Raw genomic sequence first — 25514 nt, forward strand, 5'->3', positions numbered from 1 at the left:
CCAACAAATTATGTTCATCTAGGTGTCTGACAAATTTTGTTCTTTACTATAGTTTCAACCAGTTTGCCCGGTACTGAAGTCAGGCTTACTGGCCTGTAATTGCCGAGATCACCTCTGGAGCCCTTTTTAAAAATTGGCATCACATTAGCTATCCTCCAGTCATTTGATACAGAAGCTGATTTAAATGATAGGTTACGGACTACAGTTCAAAGAAAAGGAGTACTTGTGGCACCTTAGAGACTAAAATTTATTTGAGCATAAGCTTTCGTGAGCTACAGATCACTTCATCGGATGCATTCAGTGGAATGCATTTTTCCACTGAATGCATCCAATGAAGTGAGCTGTAGCTCATGAAAGCTTATGCTCAAATAAATTTGTTAGCCTTTAAGGTGCCACAAGTACTCCTTTTCTTTTTGCGGATACAGACCAACACGGCTGCTACTCTGAAGACTACAGTCAGTAGTTCTGCAATTTCACATTTGAGTTCCTTCAGAACTCTTGGGTGAATACCACCTGGTCCTAGTGACTTATTACTGTTTAGTTTATCAGTTTGTTCCAAAACCTCCTCTAATGACACCTCAATCTGGGACAGTTCCTCAGATATGTCACCTAAAAACAATGGCTCAAGTTTGGGAATCTCCCTCACATCCTCAGCTGTGAAGACTGATGCAAAGAATTCATTTAGTTTCTCTTCAATGGCCTTACTGTCCTTGAGTACGCTTTAGCATCTCAATTGTCCAGTGGCCCCACTGGCTGTTTAGCAGGCTTCCCGCTTCTGATGTACTTAAAAAAAATTTGCTATTACTTTGAGTCTTTGGCTAGCTGCTCTTCAAATTCTTTTTTGGCCTTCCTAATTATATTTTTATATTTAATTTGCCAGAGTTATTTCTATTTTCCTCATTAGAATTTAAATTCCACTTTTTCAAGGATGCCTTTTTGCCTTTCACTGCTTCTTTTACTTTGTTGTGTAGCCATGGTGGCATTTTTTTTGTTCTCTTACTATGTTTTTTAATTTGGGGTATACATTCAAGTTGGTGTTTTTAAAAAGTTTCCATGTAGCTTGTAGGGATTTCACTTTTGGCACTGTACCTTTTAATTTGTTTAACTAACTTCATTTTTGTGTAGATCTTTCTGAAATTAAATGCTACAGTGTTGGGCTGCCGTGGTGTTTTCCCTGCCACAGGGATGTTAAATTTAATTATATCATGGTCACTATTACCAAGCGGTCCAGCTATATTCATCTTTTGGACCAGCTCCTGTCTCTACTTAGGACTAAATCAAGAATTCCCTCTCCTCTTATGGACTCCAAGAAGCAGTAATTTAAAGTGTCAAGAAACTTTATCTCTGCATCCTGTCCTGAGATGACATGTACCCAGTCAATATGGAGATAGTTGAAATCCCCCATTATTATTATTACTGAGTTTTTTATTTTAATAGCTTCACTAATCTCCCTGAGCATTTCACAGTCACTATCACTATCCTGGTCAGGTGGTTGCTAATATATCCCTACTGCTATATTATTCTTATTAGAGCACGGAATTACTATCCATAGTACCATAGAATCTCCATTTGGTTCATTTAAGATTTTTACTTCATTTGATTCTATCCTCTCTTTCACAAATAGTGCCACTCCCCGACCAACATGACCTATTCTGTCCTTCTGATATATTTTGTACTGTGGTATTACTGTGTCCCATTGACTATCCTCATTCCACCATGTTTCTGTGATGCCTATTATATCAATATACTCATTTAAAATGAGGCACTCTAGTTCACCCATCTTATTATTTAGACTTCTAACATTGGTATATAAGCACTTTAAAAACTTGTCATTTTTTAGCTGTCTGCTATTATATGATGTAATTGAATGAGACTTATTCTCATCAGATTCTACCTGTATTTTATCATTTTCCATCCTCTCCTCCTTAGTAGGACATAGAGAATCTCCATTAATAGATCCTCCCCTATGGGATGTTGCTGTCCGAACCATTCATTCCAAATGCTAGAGGTAGATTAACGGTCTGGAGAGATTGTGAAATTTAAGTTCCTTCATGCAGGGACCATGTCCTTCCTCTATCTTTACATAATGCAAAGTATAAGTTCAGCTGCAAACAAATCTCAAACCATACCAAATTATTCATCCAACTGGTTCAAATCACAGATCAAAGTGTGTGTTGCAAAGGTAGTTTCAGGACGGAGAGATTTAAAAAACACTTGTCTAAGAAGAAATATAAAGGTTTTTTTCACCATTTCCATCATGTATAACCAAACTTGGGAATACGAAAATCATAAGTGCAAATTCTTTTGTCCATTTTTTGAAAATCATGACTTGTTCCTAAACACAGGAAGCACAGCCTGTTCCCAGCTCTCATCCCAACGCAGCTGCTTGGATGCCCGAAGCATTCTTCTGAACGTATAAAGTTTACTTTCAGCTGTAGGGAATTCTAATAAGAGCATCTGCAGGGTTAAAGAAATAACACAGAAGAAGTTAAATATCACACTTCAAGCTTCTCCTGCCCCTCCCAACTTTAATTTGATTATTAAAAGAGAAGCAGTAAAGTGGACTCTTTCCTCTAGACCTCTAAGTATTGCAAGATAATAAAATACCTAAAAAGTGCTTTCTTGCTTTAAATTCATACACAAACAGATGTGGCCAATAAAATCCATAACTATAGGCAGGAATTTCGTCTTACAATGTATATTTTAAAGTTAAATCCACAAAGTACAATTATTAATACTCAATACTATTCAATGTTGACTAACAGTATATAAAAATAAGTAAATAAATAAACAAAAAGCATCACTGCTCAAAAGTAAACAATGAGAGAAGATAGAGGGAGGAAAAACATGACAACTGGATGTATAATCTACTAACTCCAAATGTGCAAATACAGTACCTTTCCATTAACCATAAAGGAAAAGGAAACAAAAATGACTTGAGCCTCTAATATCTTTACCTTCAGCTGTTCTGCAAGTTCGTTTGAGTCCCTAAATATCAAGCCGTTTTCATCATGTTTCACAAGTTCATATAAACTGTGAACAAAATCAGTGAAGAAAATGTAAGAACAACATACAAGGCTTCTCCACTTAAATACCTGCAGAGATTGTTTATGTACTGTGGCCCTATCAAATACTCTAGGGACAGTCTCTCCAGAGGTTCTAGCTTTCTCCTAATTGGTCTCCCTCTATTCAACTCAAATCAGCCCAGTCCATCAACTTAACCTAAAATGAGTCAACCATCCCTTAAACTCCAGGGCTTGCAGTCTTCTCTTGTCAGTTTCTTAGATGCAACATGGCATGGGGCTGTTGCCCTTCTACTATCCCAGGGCTTTCTGCCTCCCCATCTCTCTGTTCTCTTTCCATTATAGCTGGGCTTGTTTTCCTTATTGGTCCCAGCTGTGGGTACATGCCCCTATGAAGGTGGTTCTGGCAGCTGTGCTGGGGTGTGGTTAGTCTGGTTGCCTGTGAGCAGGGAAGACTCTCCTCTACCTATGCTCAATTTGGGGTTTGTAAGCCCTACTACAAGCCCCACATTGTTAAGATCCTGGATCTCTTAACATAAATTCCATTCCTTGCATTGGGGTATAAGCTGCAAATGATTGAAACAAATTAGTCCTCCTTCCTAGGCATAAGCCTGTCCAGAAGGCTGCTACACAAAGTGTTTTAGCAAACTGTACTGAGAAATTCCTGCTCTTGGGAAGGAATAAAAAGGATACAGTGGCAACATGTTATTTCGTTTGCTAGCACAGAATAATGTACAAGTTTGTGCAGCATGCTTTGTTAGCCCATTGTAACTGAAGCCAATCATTTCCATAATGACCAGTCTTCAGTACTCTATTGTATGTAACCCTTCTGAAACACAGGTCCTTCACAGTCATGGAGTCTAAATGAATCCAAGGGAACCTAAGACAGAATAATATACATCTTCTTTCATCCCCTTCACATACAAGAGGTTTAATTATACTTTGAGTCTCCCTTACATTGCACTGGACACACACATTTACCAACATGTAGCTTACATACTAGAGCATAATTTACAGTAAGGGTAGTTTACTTTAATTTGCATCCTCTTATTAGCTGATTTACATTCTAACCCCTCTGTTCCATCCCTATAGCATACAAATTACACCATCTTGGACTTCTTTAGACTAAGTCAGTCAAATTTGCAGGTGATGTGTAAAATTGTGTAAAATTACACATTATAACTTGATAGCTGGGTGAGAGTCTAAGTTATACATTACACACCGAGATGGTTGGAAAAATGGCTAAATTACAGCAGATTTGATTCTCCTCTGAATTAGCCCAGGAAGCAGGATAGATTAAATAGCAGCAGTCTGTAACACAGTGCAGCAATTTTCTTCAAGGATTTTTTTTTTTTATGTGCATTTTTCACCTGAAGATACTATGATCATACTGAAAGCTAGTGTATTTTACAGGCTTATTAAACTGATCCTATTAAAAGATCACACACACACAAAAAAGAATCTTCATTACATATTACAGTCATGAACAAAGCTATCAGAATATTCTATGCTGCTGTCACCACCAACACTATAGCACAAGACAAAGTATCCTTACATTATGAAAGTCATATTTCTCCCAAAGGATTACAAGTACTTTATAAACTGTAGATACAGTAACCACTTCATCCATCACTAAGGTGTAGACAATCCCAAAGTGGAATGAAGCATCTCTCAAACAGCATATAGAAACAAATCCAGTAGTTTAGAACAGGATATGAAAAAGAGTATAATTTCCAACTGGGATTACAGGTGGTTGTTTTTAAGGCAATCTGGCTAGGACACTGCAGTTAATGCCCTACCTTTTGCAAACGTGCGTGCGCACACACATAAAAGAAGTGTTAATTTTTAAATGACCTCTAGAAGTCATAAATCAGTTTTAATAATTTTATTTACCTTTAGCAAATTAAAGCAAACTTATTAATGTGGTGTAACTAGGAATCAATTCAGTATCAGCAGAAATTGTTATAATATGATTTTGTAGCAAACTACATATTTGTTTTAAAAAAATCTATTTGAGTTATTTTAAGCTATGTCAAAGTAAGCAAGCTCTTACCACTGGAAATGTACTGCACATACAGGTAAACAACAGCCAAACATATCCACCACCTTCATAGGCAGATCCAAGCCACTAGATGATTTGTGGAGACAGACACCCAAATCTGCAGAGCCTACAAATTATAAAAGAAACAAAACTGATTTTTTAAAAAGTTTATTTTGAAAGTGATTAACTCTAAAGATTATTTTCTAAACATACAATTTTGTAAATATTAACAATTTTTGATGTAACTTGATGTCTTCTTTGGTGCCATTAAAACATAACTACTTGGAACATTATTTATGTCAGAATTTAGGAACTCTGAGTAAAAGCCACATAATTTTTTATTTTTCAGAGCAGCTGAGATTTAGAAACATAATTAACTCATATTAAAATAAGGGGAGAAGAGAAAAAACTAACAGATATTATACACTTAATCTATCCTCATCTATCTGAAATGGTAAATAATTAAATCAATTCTGCCACAATGCAGGGGACAGGCTAGATGACCCACTAAAGAACTCTTCCAATCCAAATGCCTTTACAATACATGGATAATTTACAGAATCCAAGTTTACAGAGATGAATACTCATTAGTTAGAAACCACCAGATATACAAGCCAAATAAATTGATAGCGAGGGGCTGAAATTAGGTAGAACTTATATTTTACCAGTATTTTATCCATACATAGCTTTTATTGAGCTTCATTTATCTAAAATGCCAAGGGAGTATGAACATTCTATTTCCTAATCTCCTCAGCTACCTTCAACAGCTCAGCTAGAAACTTCCCAATGTTATTTACTAAACAGAATTTGAGAATACATTGAACAGAGACCAACCCACTATGTTTTAGCCTACCTAGAAGAACAGAAGGCGGCAAACAGTAGCTTTTTAAATACAGATATATTGGCAAACCTCAAGATGGAATTCTACACCTAATTACCAGAATAGGAGGGAAAACTGTGCAGTTTCAAAAATTAAACAATTTCTCAGGCATAACAAAAAGGCACAAGCTACAGTTATATACTTTTTCTTAACAAGCAATTTAATTTTACTGTGGTATTCATATATCTAGCATCCAAAATCAGGGTTGGCAATTTCCCGGGAAAAACTAGTTTAGGACAGGGCACTGGTAAATATTAACTTAAACCAAGTTTAAACGGTGAAACTGGGAAGAATAATTGCATCAGGGTCCAGCAAGTTCAGCAAATACAGAATGAATCTTTTCAAACTTTGGATACATCCATTCAAAGCCGAGGAATAGGTTTGGCCTACCCACTACATCAAAGTTGGTCTTCAGCTACAGGATGCTGCTTGGCCAAATGGACCTGGACCGTTGGCCTGCAACACTGCATGCTTCTGATTGCTTAATGTGTCAAGTCTACAACTCTGCATTGTTGTTTTCATATAATCAAATGTTTTCAAGTTTTGTTGAAATAATATTGAAAACAAATGAGTCATAACATATATAACTTCCTTCAGAAGATATCAAACCAAAATGTAGACATACTGATGTTCAGTACTGTATTATAATGACATATATTAATATTATGCCCATTTCAGTTTTACTTTGTATTTGTACAACCCTACACTAATCTACAAATCTACTGCCTTACATAACCACAATTGGAATATGTAACTAAAACTAAGTATAAAGTGGCATCATTAACTAAACAGTTTTAAACACAGACATAGATTACCCAAATTGCTTAATGCAGGTTCCCATCTTTCTTGAAATCATTTCAATATAACATGCCTTAAACTGGGACTAACTCGTTTTTCCTGAGGCGCTAAAAACCATGATTTTATCTGGTAAAAACCATCTGTGAAAACCATCTCTGATAAATACCATGCCATCCCTGCACAAAATTATCAATAGCTATCCATAGCCTTTGCTTAAGCCTCACACATTGTTCTTGAGTCTTTAAAGCTTTTTCAGCAACTGTAATCCATTATTTACCAAGCAGAACAGGGTAATCCTCAGCTTCTAGCCACGGTGTACAGATCTGGATGTGTTTAAAGTGCATTTTGTCTATCAGTCTGTTGTAGTGCTTTTTTAGAGGTCCTTTACCTTTTAAATGGAAAACAAACACAAAATATATATTAGTGTTTTTGCTGTGAGCACCCAAAGTGGGGTTTTGTCTGCACATTAAAGTCTAGGGATATAGAGCAAATCTCATTTGTCTTCCTATATTGTAAAGTATTAGAAGAAGGGGCTGTATCATTCATCAGTGTTCATATAGGGCCTAGCATGGTGACAGTGAATCCGACTGGGTCTTCCGAGGGCAACCATGAGATAAAATGCTGTATCGTAGATACACCGTTATCAGATACAAATCAACTGAAAGATGGCACCCTCCAGTAGCACAATGCCCTTTTAGTATCATGTTAAGTTATTAGTTTAGTACTAGGAAGAAAGAATACCATTTGGTGAACCATCTATACCATTTTGCAAAATCCTCAAATTCAATGGTTGGTCTCCTTTCCAAGTACTAGCCAAATTCCTTCCTACTTAGCAATAGGCTAAACACCATTTAAACCACATTTTAAGTTGTTTTACCAGCATTTCTTCACTATTCAAATTCTGAAAATACATCCAAAGGAATTACAGGAATAAAATGGCTAGATTCATATGCTGTGGCGTATATTTTACTTTAAAATGCCTAACATGCCACCATTGATTTGCTTTTTCTCTAATGGTTGATCTGGTAAATTAGTGCCAAACAAATATTTTTTGAAAGACACACACACACAAATCAATGTAAGAGTCAATATAATGGGATGATAAAAATTAATCCTCTAGCATCAGCACCAAAAGGGAACAGAAAATTACCATGTAAAAGTGGTACCTGTTATCACACATACTAAAGAAGGAAGCTTGATTCCATCACTGACATACTCTTCATAATCTGCAGAACAGATAAAGTTATTTTGTGTATATCTAGATACACACTCCCTCATTTAAGAATAATTTTGATGTACAAATGAGAACTCTATTTCAAGTAAATAGTTTAAAAAAAACCACTTCAGGCAAACTAGCAAATGTGGAAATTCACATTGGGAACCTTGATCCTAATTCGGGCATAGTAACAGACATAATGCAAAGTCATAATTCTTCACAAGGAATCACCTAGCCCTCTCTGAAACATGCCTCATACTTAAAGGAAATCGTCCGCGAGGTGTAGGTGTTTGCCACCCACAACACTGCTGAGCCAAATTCTGCTCTTCCCCTCCGCCCCCATACAGATAATCCCACTGATTTCAAAGGAGGAACAAGACTTCATTTTACAAAAATAATTTAAAACTGATTTAAGAGATTTTTTTAAAATATATACGTTGACATATTTCCTTTTTTATACTATATAAATAAATTATATGGACATCATGCTTTTAAATGTACAGTTCATAAAATCCGCAGAAACCCAACATTACGCTGTGACCACTACTAGCCGTTTCTTGTTGTTAGGTTCAAAAACACAGGCATAGATTACCCAAATTGCTTAATGCAGGTTCCCATCTTTCTTGAAATCATTTCAATAGGTATTTGAAAGTGTGTGTGTGTGTGTGTGTGTGTGTGTGCGCGCGCGTTCACGCGCACGCGTGCATGCATGCACATGTTGTGTAACAGGGTGGTTTGCCTCATGGGCTGGAGACCTTGGATCTAAGCCAACACTGATTACAGGATGAGCCCCACCTGAGCCAAAGTTCCCCCAAATCAATGGCTCATCAGGCTGATGTGGTTAAGGTATGTCAGTTTCATAGCCAAGGGTACACAAGAAGCCAGTATCATGTCCAACCACCTTTGACAGCCCTAACCTGGTGGAACAGGTACACATTTTGCATCTGAGTGAACAAGAGATGGCCTTTCAGTAGGAGATCAAGTGCAATTTGAACCCATAACCTTCAGATCTTTAGTCAAGCAACTTAACCACTCAACCATTGAATCTTACATCAGGTAGTTCCCAATAAAGGGCAGCAGTGGCTGCACTGAAGGGGAGACATTCAGGGAGAACAGAGACTGCTAGGATTGGGCAGGCTCCAGCAGAGTCCTGGGATTTGGGACTAAGACTCCAGCCAGCAAGGGTTAGGAATAGCCTGCTAAGGCAGGAGAGACCCTGGGCAAGCTAGGGAAAGTGCGCAAAAGCTCTCCCGGCAAGGAGACCTAGGAGTAGAAAGGAAACATTTGGTAGGGGACTTCAGTTTGGGACTCTGAATGATTTTCTGTGAATAAACCCAGACCTGTCTGTGTAAGGAACCTTTGAGAGAGAAATTATTCACAGGGCATTGCAAAGGCACCCCTGGCCACAGGAGGGAGCTCAGTAAGCGGCCACAGCACTACATGATGTGTACAAAGTAAAGCTGTAACCCACTTTATCAAGTGGTTAGAAATATATTTCCTCATGACAAAGGTTTTAATTGTATCATGCATGTCACTATGATCTTAAGCTTTTTTTTACTCCCACACTGAAGCAAACTACTCTGGTCCTTAAATGCATTTGAATTTTCATTTGCACACGAAGGCACTGTTCTTTGAAGAAGCTCTTAGTAATTGTTGAGAATACATCCATAAGAAGACTCTTTAAATAGCCAAAGAAAACTCCTTGATACTTACCTTCTAAAGCTTTTAAAAGAATAGAAAAATCTTCGTCCTCTGAAAAAGAAAGGTTTATTAGTGACACTCATAGCATTTTTAACTGTAATACTTTATTCTTTTGAAAAGATAGTAATCATGACTTTCCTCATCTTCACTGAAGTGACTAAATATACAATGTGCTTTTACCATGATAGGTACTATAAATGTAATACTAATAAACAAAAGCCTATAACTCTCATATTATTCCTACTTACTGTGTTTAATGGAAACTTTTCCAACAATTATACAAATACTAAAGCCAATCAGCATCTCAGAAGCATGACATTTCATTGTCAATTTTATTAGACATTATTGCCCAAATAATTTTAATTCAGGAAGATGCACACTTCCATTCTCAATTACAATACAGCAGATTTTGTTCCAGCTTTAGATTTTTTCACAAACAAAATAATTATCTTAGTGCAAAAATATATGTAATAAATGTACCAGGAAATGAAAGACATAACATTGTAACTTATTAGAGCCGTTCTAGAGCACCATGCAAGCATATTAAATGTACTTCTAATGTTAGACGAGGGTAGGACTTGTTTCTCTAATCATTCATGGAGCTCAACATTTACCTTATAACTCCATAATTAAACTAAAAATTTGAACGGATTAGGGTCCTCATATGTAGACACTGAGAGTCCATACAGCTAATCTGCAAATTCTTCCTGTTAATCAAAGAAATGTATACAACTTTGTTTTTGCTGGCTGTAATGTCCTGTATCAGAGCAAAGTTTATGTGTGGGGAAGGGAGGTATAGCTCTAATTTTTATCAACTGTTTAATGTAAAGATATTATAAAGGAATATAAACAAACACCAATTTGATTCAAGACCTGTCCAGCTGGTGCTGCTGATGAGAAGAGCTGGTCTTTCTTTGACTTGTGTCACATTTCCATTTCTGATGTCTAGCTCTGTAAATGCAGACTTCTCAACATCTGGACGTTCGGAGTCTGTTCTGTGTAAACAGGATTTAAAGAACATAATTATTAATTCCAAGATATACTATGCAAGGATGTGCATGGATATAATCAAATACTATACCAAATGGTATGAATTTCACAACATTCTGGTTCCAAATTTGTCATTCAACACCTCTGGGGGCTCATTCATTTTGCTGGTGAGCATCCAGGTATCATGATGATGGGACTCAGATGATTCTTTTCCTAGCTATCAGAGATATCCTAACAATACAACTTCTTGGGGTGTTCACTTGGCAATTTGTGGAGAGTGTTTAGCATGCCTTCCAATTCTCCAACCTGTACTTGTTTTACCTTGAAGATGATGGCCTATTGTGCATTCACTCAAACATACATGGAGTCAATTCATTCTACACTAAGGATTTTAACAAAGAAGCTGGACTAACTGTCCTGAGGATTTTTTTAAGCCATTTCTCATGGTACAGTCGTCGTCTGCCATGATATTTATTATATTCAGTGTAGCTATAGCCATGTCAGTTCCTGGATATTGGAGAGACAAGGTGGTGAGGTAATATCTTTTATTGGACCAAGTTCTGTAGGTGAGAGACAAGCTTTCGAGCTAAACAGAGCTCTTCTTCAGGAATATCTTTATGACTGAAAAGCTTCCCTCTCTCACCTGCATAACAACATAAGAATGGCCATACTGGGTCAGACCAAAGGTCCATCAAGCCCAGTATCCTGTCTTCCAACAGTGGCGAATGTCGGGTGCCCCAGAGGGAATAAATAGAACAGGTAATCATTAAGTGATCAAACCCATTGCCCATTCCCACCTTCTGGCAAACAGAGGCTAAGGACATCACCCCTGTCCATCTAGGCTAATAGCCATTGATGGACCTATCCTCCATAAACTTATATAGTTCTTTTTTGAACCCTGTGATAGTCTTGGCCTTCACAACATCCTCTGACAAGGAGTTCCACAGGTAAACTGTGTGTTGTGCGAAAAAATACTTCCTTTTGTTTTAAACCTGCTGCCTATTAATTTCATTGGGTGACTCCTAGTTCTTGTGTTATGAGAAGGGGTAAATAACACTTCCTTATTTACTTTCTCCACAACAATCATGATTTTATAGATCTCTCTCATATTCCTTCTTAGTTGTGTCTTTTCCAGGCTGAAAAGTCCCAGTCTTATTAATCACTGCTCATACAGAAGCCGTTCCATACCCTTAATAATTTTTGTTGCCCTTTTCTGAACCTTTTCCAATTCCAATATATCTTTTTTAAGATGCGGCAACCACATCTGCACACAATATTCAAGATGTGGGCATATCATGGATTTATATAGAGGGAATATAATATTTTCTGTCTTATTATCTATCCCTTTTTTAATGATTCCCAACATTCTGTTCGCTTTTTTTGACTGCCGCTGCACATTGAGTGGATGTTTTCAGAGAACTATCCACAATGACGCCAAGATCTCTTTCTTGAGTGGTAACAGCGAATTTAGACCCCATCATTTTGTATGTATGATTGGGATTATGTTTTCCAATGTGCATTACTTTGCATTTATCAACACTGAATTTCATCTGCCCTTTTGTTGCCCAGTTACCCAGTTTTGAGAGATCCTTTTGTAGCTCTTCGCAGTCTGCCTGGGACTTAACTATTTTGAGCAATTTTATATCATCTACAAATTTTGATACCTCACCGTTTACCCCTTTTTCCACATCATTTATGAATATATTGAAAAGGATTGGGCCCAGTACAGACCCTTGGGGGACACCACTATTTACCGCTCTCCATTCTGAAAACTGACCATTTAATTTCTACCCTTTGTTTCTTAACTTTTAACCAGTTACAGAAGTTGGTCCAATAAAAGACATTACCTCACACATCTTATCTCTATGATATTTACTATTGCAGACATCCCACAAACTGTTGAAGAAATCTTTTTAACATTAGTTCAGGATTTTGAAAAAATCTGAGATTTATATGAATGAGGTCCCTCTTTATGAGGCACCCAGTATATGATATTTAGCTCACTGGGAATTTGACAATTGCCAAATTTCTTTCTTTTGATTTTCTAGTAAGGGATGCTTCAGCAGCTATGTCTGTGAGCTTTTTACACCAAGACTCACATTAGCCTCAGTCTAGCTTCCCCATATCTATTTAGGGGCCTTATATCAAAGTCCATACTTCAAGCCACAGAGGCTCATGTGTATTCACCAGATGAGTGAAACCTAAGTGAACAGATCTCGCTCACTGAAAGCAACTATGAAACAGAAGAGACTTTTTTGCTCAGAGATGGAGGAATACAGAAGATCAGGTGTTCCTGAATCTTCATACCATTTCCAAGAAAGACAGTATTGCTACAAGGATTAGTACTGCATGTGAGGGATAAACCTCCAAATTGATGCAAAATAGTTTTATTATAATAAGTTATAGGTTTATTTAATGTTACTTTTAACCTGACTTTGCTGAATTTTGGTAGATATTTTCAATTATTTTTGTACACATGGTGCTTGGAGAACAATAGCTCATATGCTTATGGTTTTAGTTGCATATTTTAGTAAATGAAATATTCAGGCTAATTAAAGAAATTCCTGGGAAATTCTTGCTTTCTTATAATAATGGATGGAAACAAAAAGCTTCAAGGAGAATACTGCTTCCATGTGCTTATCACCTCCAGGTGCAATTTCAGATGCTGGAACTGCATGACAATTTTTATTTTGCTTTAATACGCTATATAATTTTTATTGTGTGTGATGCTAGAAAGATCTGAATATTTGTTGTGATTTTTGTCTTGCATAGTATGTTTGGTAGGAGTTTTCAATTGCAACTTATGAGTGAATCTACTGTAGATTGCAATCTTGAGAACCACTTGGTTAAAAAGGAGTGTCTTCTCAAAGAGCAGAACACCCACCCTCTCCTCTTATTGCCTATGAAGATATTCTTTGTTTATGATTTCAAGGAGATATGTAGCACCTACTTTATCCAGGCCACAAAAGCTAAGCCAAGAGCCTCTCCAACTCCCACTTCTCTTTCTTCCTTCTGAGGAAAAACCGCAGTTTTAAACCCACACTAAGGATTCCAGAAATATTCCTATTAAAAATTATTTCTTTTATAGGCACTCTAGGGTCTTCATTCATTTAACACTAAGGAAAAGGTGTATAGTTCAGAAACATTTTAATTACTTCTAACCTGGTGTTTCCACTTTGTTTGTTAGATGCTATAAGTTCCTTTTGCAATGTTTATTCACTAACATTTTTGTATCTAGATGCATCTAATGTACTAGCTTTCTGATGCCATTGTTATGTGAATAGTGATATGTTTTATGTACCAACATGGAATCAAATGACATTGCTCTAACTGGTTACTAATGTAACATACAAGAAGCCACTTGAATATAAGGTATCTATAGTAATTGGGAAATTAGTTAACTTCCTTAACAAATCAAAGACAAGAAACACATCTCCAAGGATTGTTAAGAAGAAACAATGCTTTGAGAACTATTTGAGTCTAAATACTCTAAAAATCACTTAAGTTTAAGAAGACTATTTTAAAGGTAAAATGCTTATGTAGAAAGGAGGAGTGTTTGGACTCATCTGAAACAGAAATTCGTCTCTTATTAAACCCAGATAGAATTAGAGAGATCTCAGAAGATTAACTAAAAAGAAAGAATTAAGACTCCACTTTTAGAGACACCCTGAAAATTCCCCACCACAAACACAAAACAATAGGATCACAAAGTTGAAGATTTACAATGCTGTTGCATATGTATTAGCAGACTGCATATTCAGGAGCTGAAGATGTTACCAATGTCATCCCATGAAGGTGTTGAGCCAATGAAAGTGTGATAACAGCTAATATTTGGATCCTGCCACTCCCCTGAAAGAGGTGCATCTTCTACCTTCAGTGGGACTATGCAAGGACACGGGTATACATCTTTCTGCACCGCGATACCAATTTGGCACATTCATCTCAGTCTGTTCATCTCAGCTCTTTTGACCAGCAAATAGCAGCAATAAAGAAAAGAAGCTATAATGTAACATCAAGAAGTAACCTTGCAGTCTAGCATTGTTTCTGCAACATGACGACATCACCAAGACTTCAGCATCACTGATGAGATGATGTTTGCAAAAGCACTGCCAAAGGTTTAGATTTAAATTTTTTATATTATTTCCATGTGCTATTCTAATTTAAGGTATTAACACCAGATTGTTCAGACGGTATATTCCTGGGGAGGAGACATCAGATAACCTTGACAAAGAAAGAAATAGTGGGATTTATTTTGAAATTCAGATTTCTAATATTCATTAGTTTGCCTATCTTAAGACCAGTCCTTGCAGTGAGTTGATGGGTTTATACAAACACTCCCTTCTCATTTGAGAAACTGTTGAATAGCTTCTTTTACGTAAATGAGTTAATTATTTTCTTCCTTTTCATAGGACTCAGTTAAGATCATTTACCTATGCCCATTTATAAACTGTTTAGGTTATCCATAATAAACCAAACAGGATTCATCAACCCTTAAATGAAATTCCTTTGCCAATCTATAAATTGTTTTAGTTACCAATGTACACTAAGACAGGACTACTGATTTTGAAAAACAATACACTTCAGTCTCAAATTATGTAGAGAAGAGTGCCCCCAACAGGTAGGACCAACCCTCCAGGGTATAATCTCTGATGAAAGCTCTCCACAGAGAGATGTACAGAAGACACACTGACTGAAGTAACCATTATTTATTACTTGCTTGTGTTTTGTTTTCCTTTTTCTTCTAATATTCAAAACTAAATTGCGAGTATCTTGCTTGTTTTTAATTGTAGTGTCCCCTAAGGCATGCTAAGAATCTCATGTGACTAAAATAGTGGGGATCACATCTCTGGATCTGCATTAAGAAAAACAATTATTTAGATTTGGCCTATCAGTTTTTGTTTCTCTGGACTACAGATGTTTAGTAACTTTGGGGAAAAAATGATTTGGTATTTGACACCTTAAAAACACCCCATTTCCACTCCACATGCACTTGGGAATTACATCAACAAGATGAGCTGCAGTCAGTTAACAGGAAAGAGGAGTCACAAGCAAGAAGCATATACTCAGTTTCTAAACTAAGTGTGCTGGCCTTAGTTCAGTTAATAAAGACTAACTGCATCTGTTACTTATACATACCCTCTTTTAAATGGAGCATAGTCTTTGGCTAGTTTCATGTACAATTTATGCTGGAGTTCTAATGGTGTTTCCTTAAAAAAGGCAGCTGGCTTGTCATAGAGGGTTATTGCTCTGTAGTGAAACAAATTCATTAGTCAAATAAAAAAATATATATAAGGCAATTAAAAGCATTAATAAACCAAAATAATTAATGATCTTATTCTGAAAACTCTATATTTTAAAAGGTTTTTTGGAATAGAAGAGCTATAATGTTGGGCACTTCGGCCACCCTAAGGATGTACAAGAGAGCACAACAGTGCCCCAAAGCTGTAAACCGTTAAGCAGCTGCATAGTCTTGACTTCAATGTGACCACTCATCACATGCATAAAGTTAAATACATGCCTGTATCTGCAGGATTGGGGCCTTGCTCCATCAAGAAGGAAAAAGATCTATTCAATTTTTTAATGCTTTTCAATGTGTACTTTTTTTTAAAAGTCCCGTTTAACTCTTGGGGGGATTCTGTGCCAAAAAATTCAAAATTCTGCATATTTTACTTGACAAAATAATGCAATATAGTGACACCAGTTTCAATTGTTTTGGTAATTTATTTGAACAACAATACAGAAAAAAGTCACAATAACTATTCAGCATTTCCTAAACACATGAAATTTAAGTTACAAACACTTGGTAACTAATACCCTGCATCCCAGTTATAATCCTGGATTTTCGTTTAAATTATCATGTATACTCAATCATAAACCAGTTCGTTTATAAGCCAACCCCCCCAAGATGGATATGTAAAAATGGAAAATGTTTATGACGCATTCATAAACCGAGCCTATAATTCAGGGGTCAGCAAACTGGCTCCCGGGCCAGGATAAGCCGCTGGTGGGCCGAGATGGTTTGTTTACCTCGAGCGTCCACAGGTACAGAGGTAAACCTAAGTAAACAAAGTGTCCCAGCACGCCAGCTGCTTCCCCGATGGACCGGAACAGCAACTGGTGGGGAAATTTTGGGGGGGGGGGGGAGAGAAGCTGGGGGTCTGGGGAGCAACCCCTGTGACCATCTCCCACATGACCCCACCGGTAGCCCGGGACCCCCACACTCTCCCCATCCCATCCCTTCCCACCTTATCTGGGGAGGATGTCTCTGGCCTGACCGGAGCTGCTCCAGCAGGCTGGGTAGCACGGCCGCAGTCTGCTCTGGCATGCCAGATGGGGCAGCATGGCCACAGCATGTTCCGGCGGGCTGGGCAGCGCGGCCACAGTCTGCTCTAGTGGGCGGGGCCGAGCAGCAGAGCTGCAGCCTACATCCCCGGAGCTGTAGCTGCTTTGGAGGCTGGAGGGACAGCAGCGTGACCAGAAACACAGACACACTCTGGCCCCGCCTCTTCCCTTCTGGCTCCGCTGCCTCTCCTTGCTCCCTCTGCTGGGGGTAAGGGCTGTGTCCCACCTCTCCCTCTCTATACCCATTCATAAGCCGACCCCCTTCTCTGATGCTTCCCTTTTTTAATAAAAAAAATTTGGCTTATGAATGAGTATATACAGTACATTACAGAACACCAAACAGGAAAAAAAAAAAAAAAAAAAAGTAGAATGTCATTTTAAATTGCTCAGACTTCCACACATGAAAGTCATACAGTTTTGACTGTATTTTCCACTGCATGCATCCGATGAAGTGAGCTGTAGCCCTCGAAAGCTTATGCTCAAATAAATTTGTTAGTCTCTAAGGTGCCACAAGTACTCCTTTTCTTTTTGCGGATACAGACTAACACGGCTGCTACTCCGAAACCTGTCACAGTTTTGCTAATCATTGTCCTGGACCTGGCTGGCTACTTTGGGAAGTGCTTAGTTCTGATTCTGATTCTGACATTTACTGACTGCTTGGAAAATGTTTTATTTGTCCTCAAAAGCTTTTTTTTAAATGGGTAAGTAAAATAAATCCTGAGCCCATTGTGCCATTTTGGCACAGGAAAAAAGTGAGAAATCACATAGATCTTCCTAGCTGAGGATTCCCTTCCTGTCATTTAATAAATTTTATTAAGATGATGTTGAAGTAAAAAGAAAACGGTACACAGTTTAAGCACAGAAGTTTCTGGTTATCTGGGAATAAGGTACAGATTATTAAGGGGTGCAAAATTTGCTTTAGGAACGGGTGGTGTAAGGAATACATAATCTGCAATCTCCCTGATTGGGGGTAAAAGTTTAACGGGCCAAAGTACAAACATTGAGATATGGGGGTATGTTGTTCATATAATGACTATGTTCAGGTGTGGAGTATAATGAGTGCATACGATGATGAGGATGGATTTACCCTCATTTGGTGGGATTTAATGTTCAGTGAGTTTATGGTTCCAGTTCATATGCTAAGACTCCTTTACATCACTCTGGCAATGTAGGGGCCTTAAAACTTTCACAGGTTTTAATGCTCCTGGGAGAACTGACTGAGAATGGGAACAGTTAACTAACAATAAAAACAACAGGCACTGTGCTACATTTCTGCCTCAGAGAATGAGATCAATTAACCATCAACAGCAACTTTAACAACTTTTACTACACAGTAAGGGTGCTACATTGTGCGCAGAGAATGAGATAAATTAACTCAGGCAGGCTGCTTCATTTGTGCCTCTAGCCCAGGGGTTCTCACAACATAATTTTGGTGGCCTCAGAGTGCAGCCACCAACTCTTGCTGATGGCCGCTCTGAGGAGTTTTCCTAAAATACTTAATTAACTTTAGGAAAAACAAATAAATATGCACATATATACATGTCCATATCATTGTAATTTATTTAAGTAGGGGTTTTTTTGCAGACTCAATAACAATAATGTACAGTTGTCTCTATTCTTTACTAGACCTGAACAGAACAAAAATAAGCTGCTTTGCACGTGCAGCCCCCCTCCCAGTCTCTGAGGCTGCTCCAGGCACGCTAGAACAGACCTGCTGCCTGGGCTTCTGGGGAAGAGCCATGTGTCCCCCAGCAGATTTTTTTTTTTTTTTAAACACGTTTTTCTGCACGGGGAGCACAGAAAAATGCAGGCCATATGAATTCTGCGCCCCCGCATGGGCACAGAATCCCCCCAGGAGTACCATGTGCTTATCCAGGGAGCTCTCACACATGCTGTAGCAGAGACAAACCTTAGCTTCTTCATCATACAAAAACAATTTCTAAGCAGGAAGTACAGTATATCATTTAAGAAATCTCAGGGAGTGTTACATTCCAAAAGTATTTATAGCAGGGGGATGCTCTGTATTTTGTCACATCAAGGGCTGCCCTGACAAGTGACCGGGAGATGGAAGGTCAATCCTAGTTTGCACAGAACAGATTGAGCCTCCCTCATTTTGAGTAGGGTGTGACCATCGTGAGGCCTCAGCAAGCCAATTTAGCTCTTGATTCAGATGCAAAGGCACTCCTCAGGACAGAATGTCCAAGTGCTGAAACCTCCCCAGGCTGCCCTCCTCTGCATTAAAAATAAGGAGTACTTGTGGCACCTTAGAGACTAACACATTTATTTGAGCATAAATAAATAAATATAAATAAATATTTGAGTCTCTAAGATGCCACAAGTACTCCTTTTCTTTTTGCGAATACAGACTAACATGGCTGCTACTCTGAAACCTCTCATAAAAAACAAGAGCTGCTTTTGTACAAAGCCATAAGGCTGCATTTGCCCTTCTGGCTCGTGCCTTCTCAAGATCTAGAAGACTGAATTACACCAATTAAAAATATTACAAATTTGGCAAGACTCCTTATTCTTATTCACTTGGCTTATTCACATGGCATAAGGTAGAACTAGGCTTGGCATAGTGGAGTGAATCCTACAAATAGGGACTCATCCATAATGCATACATGACACACATAATACAGCCATATAAACTGCAGTATAATTGTCTTCATTTTTTAACTTGCCTCATAACTGTGACCAAGAACCTAAGTTTTAATTTTGAAAAATTCCCCAGCCCTTACGATCACAAAAGAAAAACTTTCAGAATGTGAAATAATGGTAAATTGATGCAGTAATGTCTCCCTGGGTCTCAGTCTAAAACAATGACGCCACAATGTATTGATATTAAGGCTTACGGAAGTTGGGAATTCAATTACTGTATGTAATTGATTCCACTTAACCAATTCTCGCTCTCATCTATATCTTTTCCTTTTATGAATAAACCTTTAGATTTTAGATTCTGAAGGATTGTCAACAGCGTGATTTGTGGGTAAGATCTGATTTGTATATTGACCTGGGTCTGCGGCCTGGTCCTCTGGGATCGAGAGAACCTTTTTTCTTTTACTGGGGTATTGGTTTTCATAACCATTTGTCCCCATAATGAGTGACACTAGTGGGGATACTGGGAAACTGGGGTGTCTAAGGGAATTGCTTGTGTCTTGTGGTTAGCCAGTGGGGTAAAACCGAAGTCTTCTCTGTTTGGCTGGTTTGGTTTGCCTTGGTGTGTACAGAAACCCCAGCCTTGGGCTGTAACTGCCCTGCTTTAAGCAATTTGTCCTGAATTGGCACTCTCAGTTGGGTCCCGCCAGAACCAGCATTGTTACACCTGATTATACAGTAAAACTTCTATGAATCCAAAATCATTAGGGCTAGCTAGCTAGCTATATATCCTCATCTAAGTGAAAATCTGTATACAATCGTTTGTGTAAGGGTTTTGACTTACTTGATGTTACAATTCATCTGTAGATCTTCTTTCATTGCATTAGTCACACAAAAGTTGTAGTCAGACAGACGTCCAAAAAGCTTTTCATACCTGACAGAAATTAAACTTCAGTTATAAACCAAACCCCATTCCCAACTAATGAGATTGTAACACTGAATACCAGTTTCTCACCAATGTCTAATCTTTGGAATGAACATTAACATAATTAAACAATTTTGCCTAAAATTATCAGGAGCTGTATCTCACAGAATTCATTTCTCACTTGCCTCTTAACAGGTAAATTATGTCTCTGTTCATATTGCTCCATTAAAGAGCCCTATATATAGAGCCAACATTCAAGATACAGTAGAGTACATGCTGTCCCCTTTGAGGCCCAGAGAAACCAAAGGCCTGAACTAAATTCAACAAAAGAGACCCTACTATCATAACCTTGAAAGATGAGTTACTGTGCAAATCAGGAATACAGAACAAGCAAATCAGAAAGCAATTATAATATAAAGATAAAGGGTTTAGCATAACCTAGTCATAACAAACAAGGCAAGAAGCAGAATATATTCAAATTTGAAGATATGTAACATATAAGGAATTAATACAGCCATATACACCATCATATTATGACTCCAACCTATCTAAAGAAACCCAGATTACTATTGACTTTATTTATGTGCAACTCATGCATCTCAGAAGCATGATTGCTGCTCAGAGTCAATGGATGACACTCAGGTTCAGAAATAATTACGCCTATTAAGGCTTGTCTACACTTAAAATGCTACAGCAGCGCAGTGCACTGAAGTAGTGCTTCAGTGTAGATACTATCTACGCTGATGAGAACGATTCTCCCATCGGCATAGGTAATCCACCTCCCAGAGAGGCGATAGCTCGGCTAACAGAAGAATTCTTCTATCAACCTAGTGCTGTCTACACAAAACTCTAGGTCGGCTAATCCACACCACTCGGGGGCATGGATTTTTCACACCTGGGACTGACAGTTAAATCAACCTAATTTTCTAGTATAGACCAGGCCTAAGTCACCAGGCTTTTTAGAGTTCTGCGTGTACACTTCACAAACGAACACTGGTATATGCGTGTAAAAACACAATATTTAGCTGTTACTGGAGGACATTCCTCAAAAAGGTATAATCATTTTAACCTTTTGTGAAAATTCCTATAGGACGCAAAAGGAATAGGAATGGCTCTAAAATTTAACAGAGAACAGTATCGTTTTCTATAGCTTTCTGGAACCATTTTACAGAATGGTATAACCAGGATAGAATTTTCTACTAAGTTGGATAGCAAGGTCCAAAAACCCACAGAAAAGGCATTTCCTACTTAATTCTATAGGAACTTCCAAAAGTAAAGTACGTCAATTTTGAACCTAAAAATAAAGTGCCTCTTTAAGGAAACATCTCTTTGTCAATGGTCTCCTAACCACTGCCTTCCATCTTTTTGCATGCAGTAAACACTATACAATTTGTAAGAGAAAAATAAAGACTTCTATACAAACCACTCTGCAATTTGTACTATAGGGTGACTTTTTCCATGGATCAGACTCATTACAGTATAACCATAGTTATGCCAATCAATGATCAGTTTGCTTCTTCGTACAAGGCAAACCATCCAGGTAACAGCTATACTAGGCAGGCCTGGAGGATTCTGTTTAATAAATAAAACAAACAAAAATAGCAGCCAATTATGACCAAACAACAAACTGCTTATTAGCTGCCAGAAAAGGAAAGGATTGGACTGACACTGCTTTAAACAATCTAGTTCAAATACGGCCCCTGAGTTACAACTTTTGGTCACAGGAATCAGGCAACTACTCAGTAATGTATGTGAAAAGAGTTGGTTAATCTCAGTCCCTAGTGGTCATACATCTAATCACAACAACTACCACCAAAACTAGCTCTAAATGTCAGCAGAGAGACGCAGAATCATTGTTATGGAAACAGCTACTTTCTCACTCCTAGATATAGTACCTCCAAGTGAAGTTTGAGGCACATTGTTGGGGGAAGAGGAGCACTGTGAAAGTTCATACTGCTGTTCGCTCATGTCGTATTTATCTGTGGATAAAAGCTTTCACCCTCAATTTGGCATCTGCAGCCAACACTAATTCCAGTTAGAAAACTGATTTCAAAAGGACTATTCACATGAGTAAAGTTAAGTATTTATCTAAATGTTTGCAGGACTGAGGCCTTAAGTATTAATGTGAGTTAAAATTCATTTACTTTAAATGTGTGTAAGTAAATATTTGACTGGAATAACTCAACATTTGTATTAATCAACAAAGTATGAATCGTGATTTTTACAAGAGAACACAGAATTTGCAATTTACACTGGTAGACAAATTGTGGTATTGTTCTGTTCTGATTAGATTATTTAACAGGTAATTTTGAATTCTATATTTGACTGCTTAAGTCACAATTTGTGCTGTGTGCATTAGAATGGATTTCAAATTCTACCCTCAAGTATGCAATTTAAATTTGCTTTTTGTAAAGACTCGAGCATCTGTGCTAAATTCAGTTTGCTAGTGTTTGTGCCAATAAAGTCTGAATACTCAACAATTAATGAAAAAAGTGAACACAAAGGTTGCAAATATATGAATCAAAATTCACATTTGCACAAACTTGTTTCCACTATTCATTCCGCACTAGTAGTTTTATCATCAAAATGAACAGTCACTATGTTTTCTGATGATGCTGGGAAAATGTACTGCAGTGTGATAAAATAAACACAGCTATATATATACCTGAAGAAGAATATAAGATGGCCGATCTATCTTCAGCATTGTATAGAACAGTTGTATTGCCTGTGCAATAACTTTTGTAATATACTGGAAAATCTTAGGACCAACTGTAAAATGACAGAAATCTTTGTCAAAATTTCACATCGCACAACCTAAATATTAAATTCATTTAGAATCAACATATATAAGGAACAACTTTTTTAAGTGATGGCACCCTTTAAAAATTAACACATTACTTCATGGTCTTTGTTTTAGAAAAAGGAGAAATTCATAGTGCATGTAAGTACATATACACAGCATAAACATGTAATTCCAACCACTTGCTCAGAAGTAGGCCAATTTACTTTAAAGGCATTGCCCAAGTTTTCATGTGAGTGCTCATATTGTTAAACACGATGAAAGTGTATGTAGCTTCCATGTAGAATAAACTAATATGCTAATTTTGAGCCAGATTCAGATCTCTGGTACAAAGAGTGCCAACAGTGTTGGGTTTTTGTTTTTTTTTTAAAGAACTCTTGTATGAAAGTGCAAATTTTCCCTCCCTCTTTAAAAGCACCAATGATACCCACTGTACTATGGAAGCTAAACTCAGACCCTAAGAATTGGTTTTCACTGAACAATAATGATAAATACCTTCAGAACAGAAACAGAATTTGAAATATTGATACATGTGTACAACTAAAAATCATCTAACTCATGGGACTTACCTTGCAATACTTTCAGTTCTGAAACAGATACAATATGTATCTTTTCATTGCACAAAATGTCACTATGTGGCTTTGTGCCTGGAAGAAAAAGAAACTGGTCTACAGCCAGATGTTTATTGAACACACATACAAGAATGTTACTATAACAGGGCATATTATTAAACTTGTAAAGCAAGGGTGAATTTAGAAAAAACTCCATTTTAATATGACACACACCCCTACAATTATTGATCCAGTTCAAAGTCGAGAACATCTAGAATACTGAGATGAACATAAACAGCAAGCGGCACTTTGATCTGAGCGAAGGAAGCAAGGATCAGCTCTCATGCTGGGACCAATAATCACCCCGCCCAGGGAACACTTGGATCACATGGATGCAGCACGCTGAGAGGTGTCACTCTGAGCATCGGAAAAGCGCTTACATTTGGAATATAAAGCTGGCAACTGTCACTCTGGTAGGCTGCCCCCAGGTTGGGGCAGGGGCATGAATCTTAGTATGGAGCAAGGCTAATCGGGGACAGGTGGCTGCTGTTTGGTGGCTCGATATTAAACATGCAGGTATCTACATTGGTCCTCACTAGACCCAGCTTAGAGGTGGGCTCCAAACCCCTGGGCATGGGTCAATGTGGCTCCTGGGACTGAAGGTGTCCCTGGGTGTTTCACTGAGGAAACCCAGAAGGATGACACCATAGCCATGCCTGGGGCGAGTGGCGGGAGCAGAAGAGGTGCGAGGGAGGAGTGGATCAGGTCTCACACAGTGATGAACCCCCACAGGGTGACCCCATACCTGGAGTAGGGGGGACAAGCTGGGGCTGGCGGGGAGCTGGGCCGCACCGGTCTCACTCACTGAGGAAGCCCAGCAGCGTGACACCGTACCCGGGGATAGGACAGGACCTGGTCCGAAGGGGGCGGGGAGGCAGGAAGGCCAGTGGCGTGACCCAGGGGCAGCTGGGCCGGAGCGGTCTCACTCACTGAGGAAGCCCAGCAGGGTGACGCCGTGTCCGTGCCGGGCCAGGGCCAGCGCGTGGTACTGCATGCGAGGGCTGCGGCCCAGGTCGCCCAGCACCGCCACGCACACCCGCCCTCGGGCCCCCTCGGGCCCGGCCGGCCGCCTCCGCAACCACAGCAGCGCCACGCACAGCGCCAGCCCCGCCGCCACCAGCAGGAGCATCGCGGGGGCCGCCATGTTGTGACGCTGACGTGGCGGGGGGGGGGAGGGGAGGGGAGGCGGCACGGAGAGGAAGGGCCCGCTCAGCGCGCGCCGAGAGCTTAGAGCGGATTCACAAGGGCCGCCATCTTGGCGTCAGAACGAGGCTGCCTGCTCGGGCCAGGCGCGGAGCCCGAGGCCGAGCCCAGGGGGCGGGGACGCCAGGGGAGGGGGAGCCGCCCGTAGCGCACGCGGCGGGGCACGGAGCGGGAGGAGCTAGTTGCTCGCGGGATGCAGGCGGCCTGGAGCCGCGCGGGGCTCGGGCTATGGGGAGCCCCTGGGGGCGGGACCTGGGCTCCGCAGCGGCCCCGCCCCGCCCCGGGACTGCGGGCTGATTGCTGTGAGCGCTCGTGTGTAACACGTAGAGGTTGCAGATTTGTTCCCTGAAAGCACCCCACAATGTGAAAAGGAATCGTAACGATGCAAC

The 25514-nt window shown here is 39.0% G+C and overlaps 1 protein-coding gene across 6 annotated transcripts; it reads right to left on the reverse strand.

Moving 5' to 3' along the window:
• Positions 1–2219: 2219 nt before the first annotated feature.
• On the reverse strand, positions 2220–25184 carry ALG1 (ALG1 chitobiosyldiphosphodolichol beta-mannosyltransferase). Of its 6 annotated transcripts, none has more exons than XM_038419808.2 (13): positions 24853–25178; positions 23881–23958; positions 23177–23280; positions 21935–22083; positions 20431–20520; positions 15786–15896; positions 10533–10654; positions 9672–9710; positions 7909–7968; positions 7020–7130; positions 5077–5191; positions 2958–3033; positions 2220–2457 (listed from the first exon to the last, which is right to left on the reverse strand). In XM_038419808.2, the coding sequence occupies exons 1-13, from the start codon at positions 25064–25066 to the stop codon at positions 2323–2325; spliced, it is 1404 nt and encodes a 467-aa protein (XP_038275736.1). In that variant the 5' UTR covers positions 25067–25178; the 3' UTR covers positions 2220–2322. The 6 variants fall into 6 exon arrangements, with proteins under 6 accessions (XP_038275736.1, XP_038275740.1, XP_043349363.1 ...); XM_038419812.1 differs by having other exon boundaries at positions 24668–24995; XM_043493428.1 differs by lacking the exon at positions 24853–25178 and adding an exon at positions 24728–24845.
• Between the last annotated feature and the right edge of the window lie 330 nt (positions 25185–25514).

The sequence above is a fragment of the Dermochelys coriacea genome, chromosome 10, assembly GCF_009764565.3.
Source record: "Dermochelys coriacea isolate rDerCor1 chromosome 10, rDerCor1.pri.v4, whole genome shotgun sequence".
Lineage (NCBI taxonomy): Eukaryota > Metazoa > Chordata > Testudines > Dermochelyidae > Dermochelys > Dermochelys coriacea.

Coding starts and splice junctions, on each gene's coding strand:
- ALG1 (XM_038419808.2), bottom strand. CDS start 25,066: ATGGCGGCCCCCGCGATGCTCCTGCTGGTGGCGGCGGGGCTGGCGCTG. Junction 20,521..21,934: donor ATAGTACAAATTGCAGAGTG/GTTTGTATAGAA, acceptor AATTTCTGTCAG/GTATGAAAAGCTTTTTGGAC. Junction 9,711..10,532: donor CAGCAGCACCAGCTGGACAG/GTCTTGAATCAA, acceptor TTTCTTTTTCAG/AGGACGAAGATTTTTCTATT.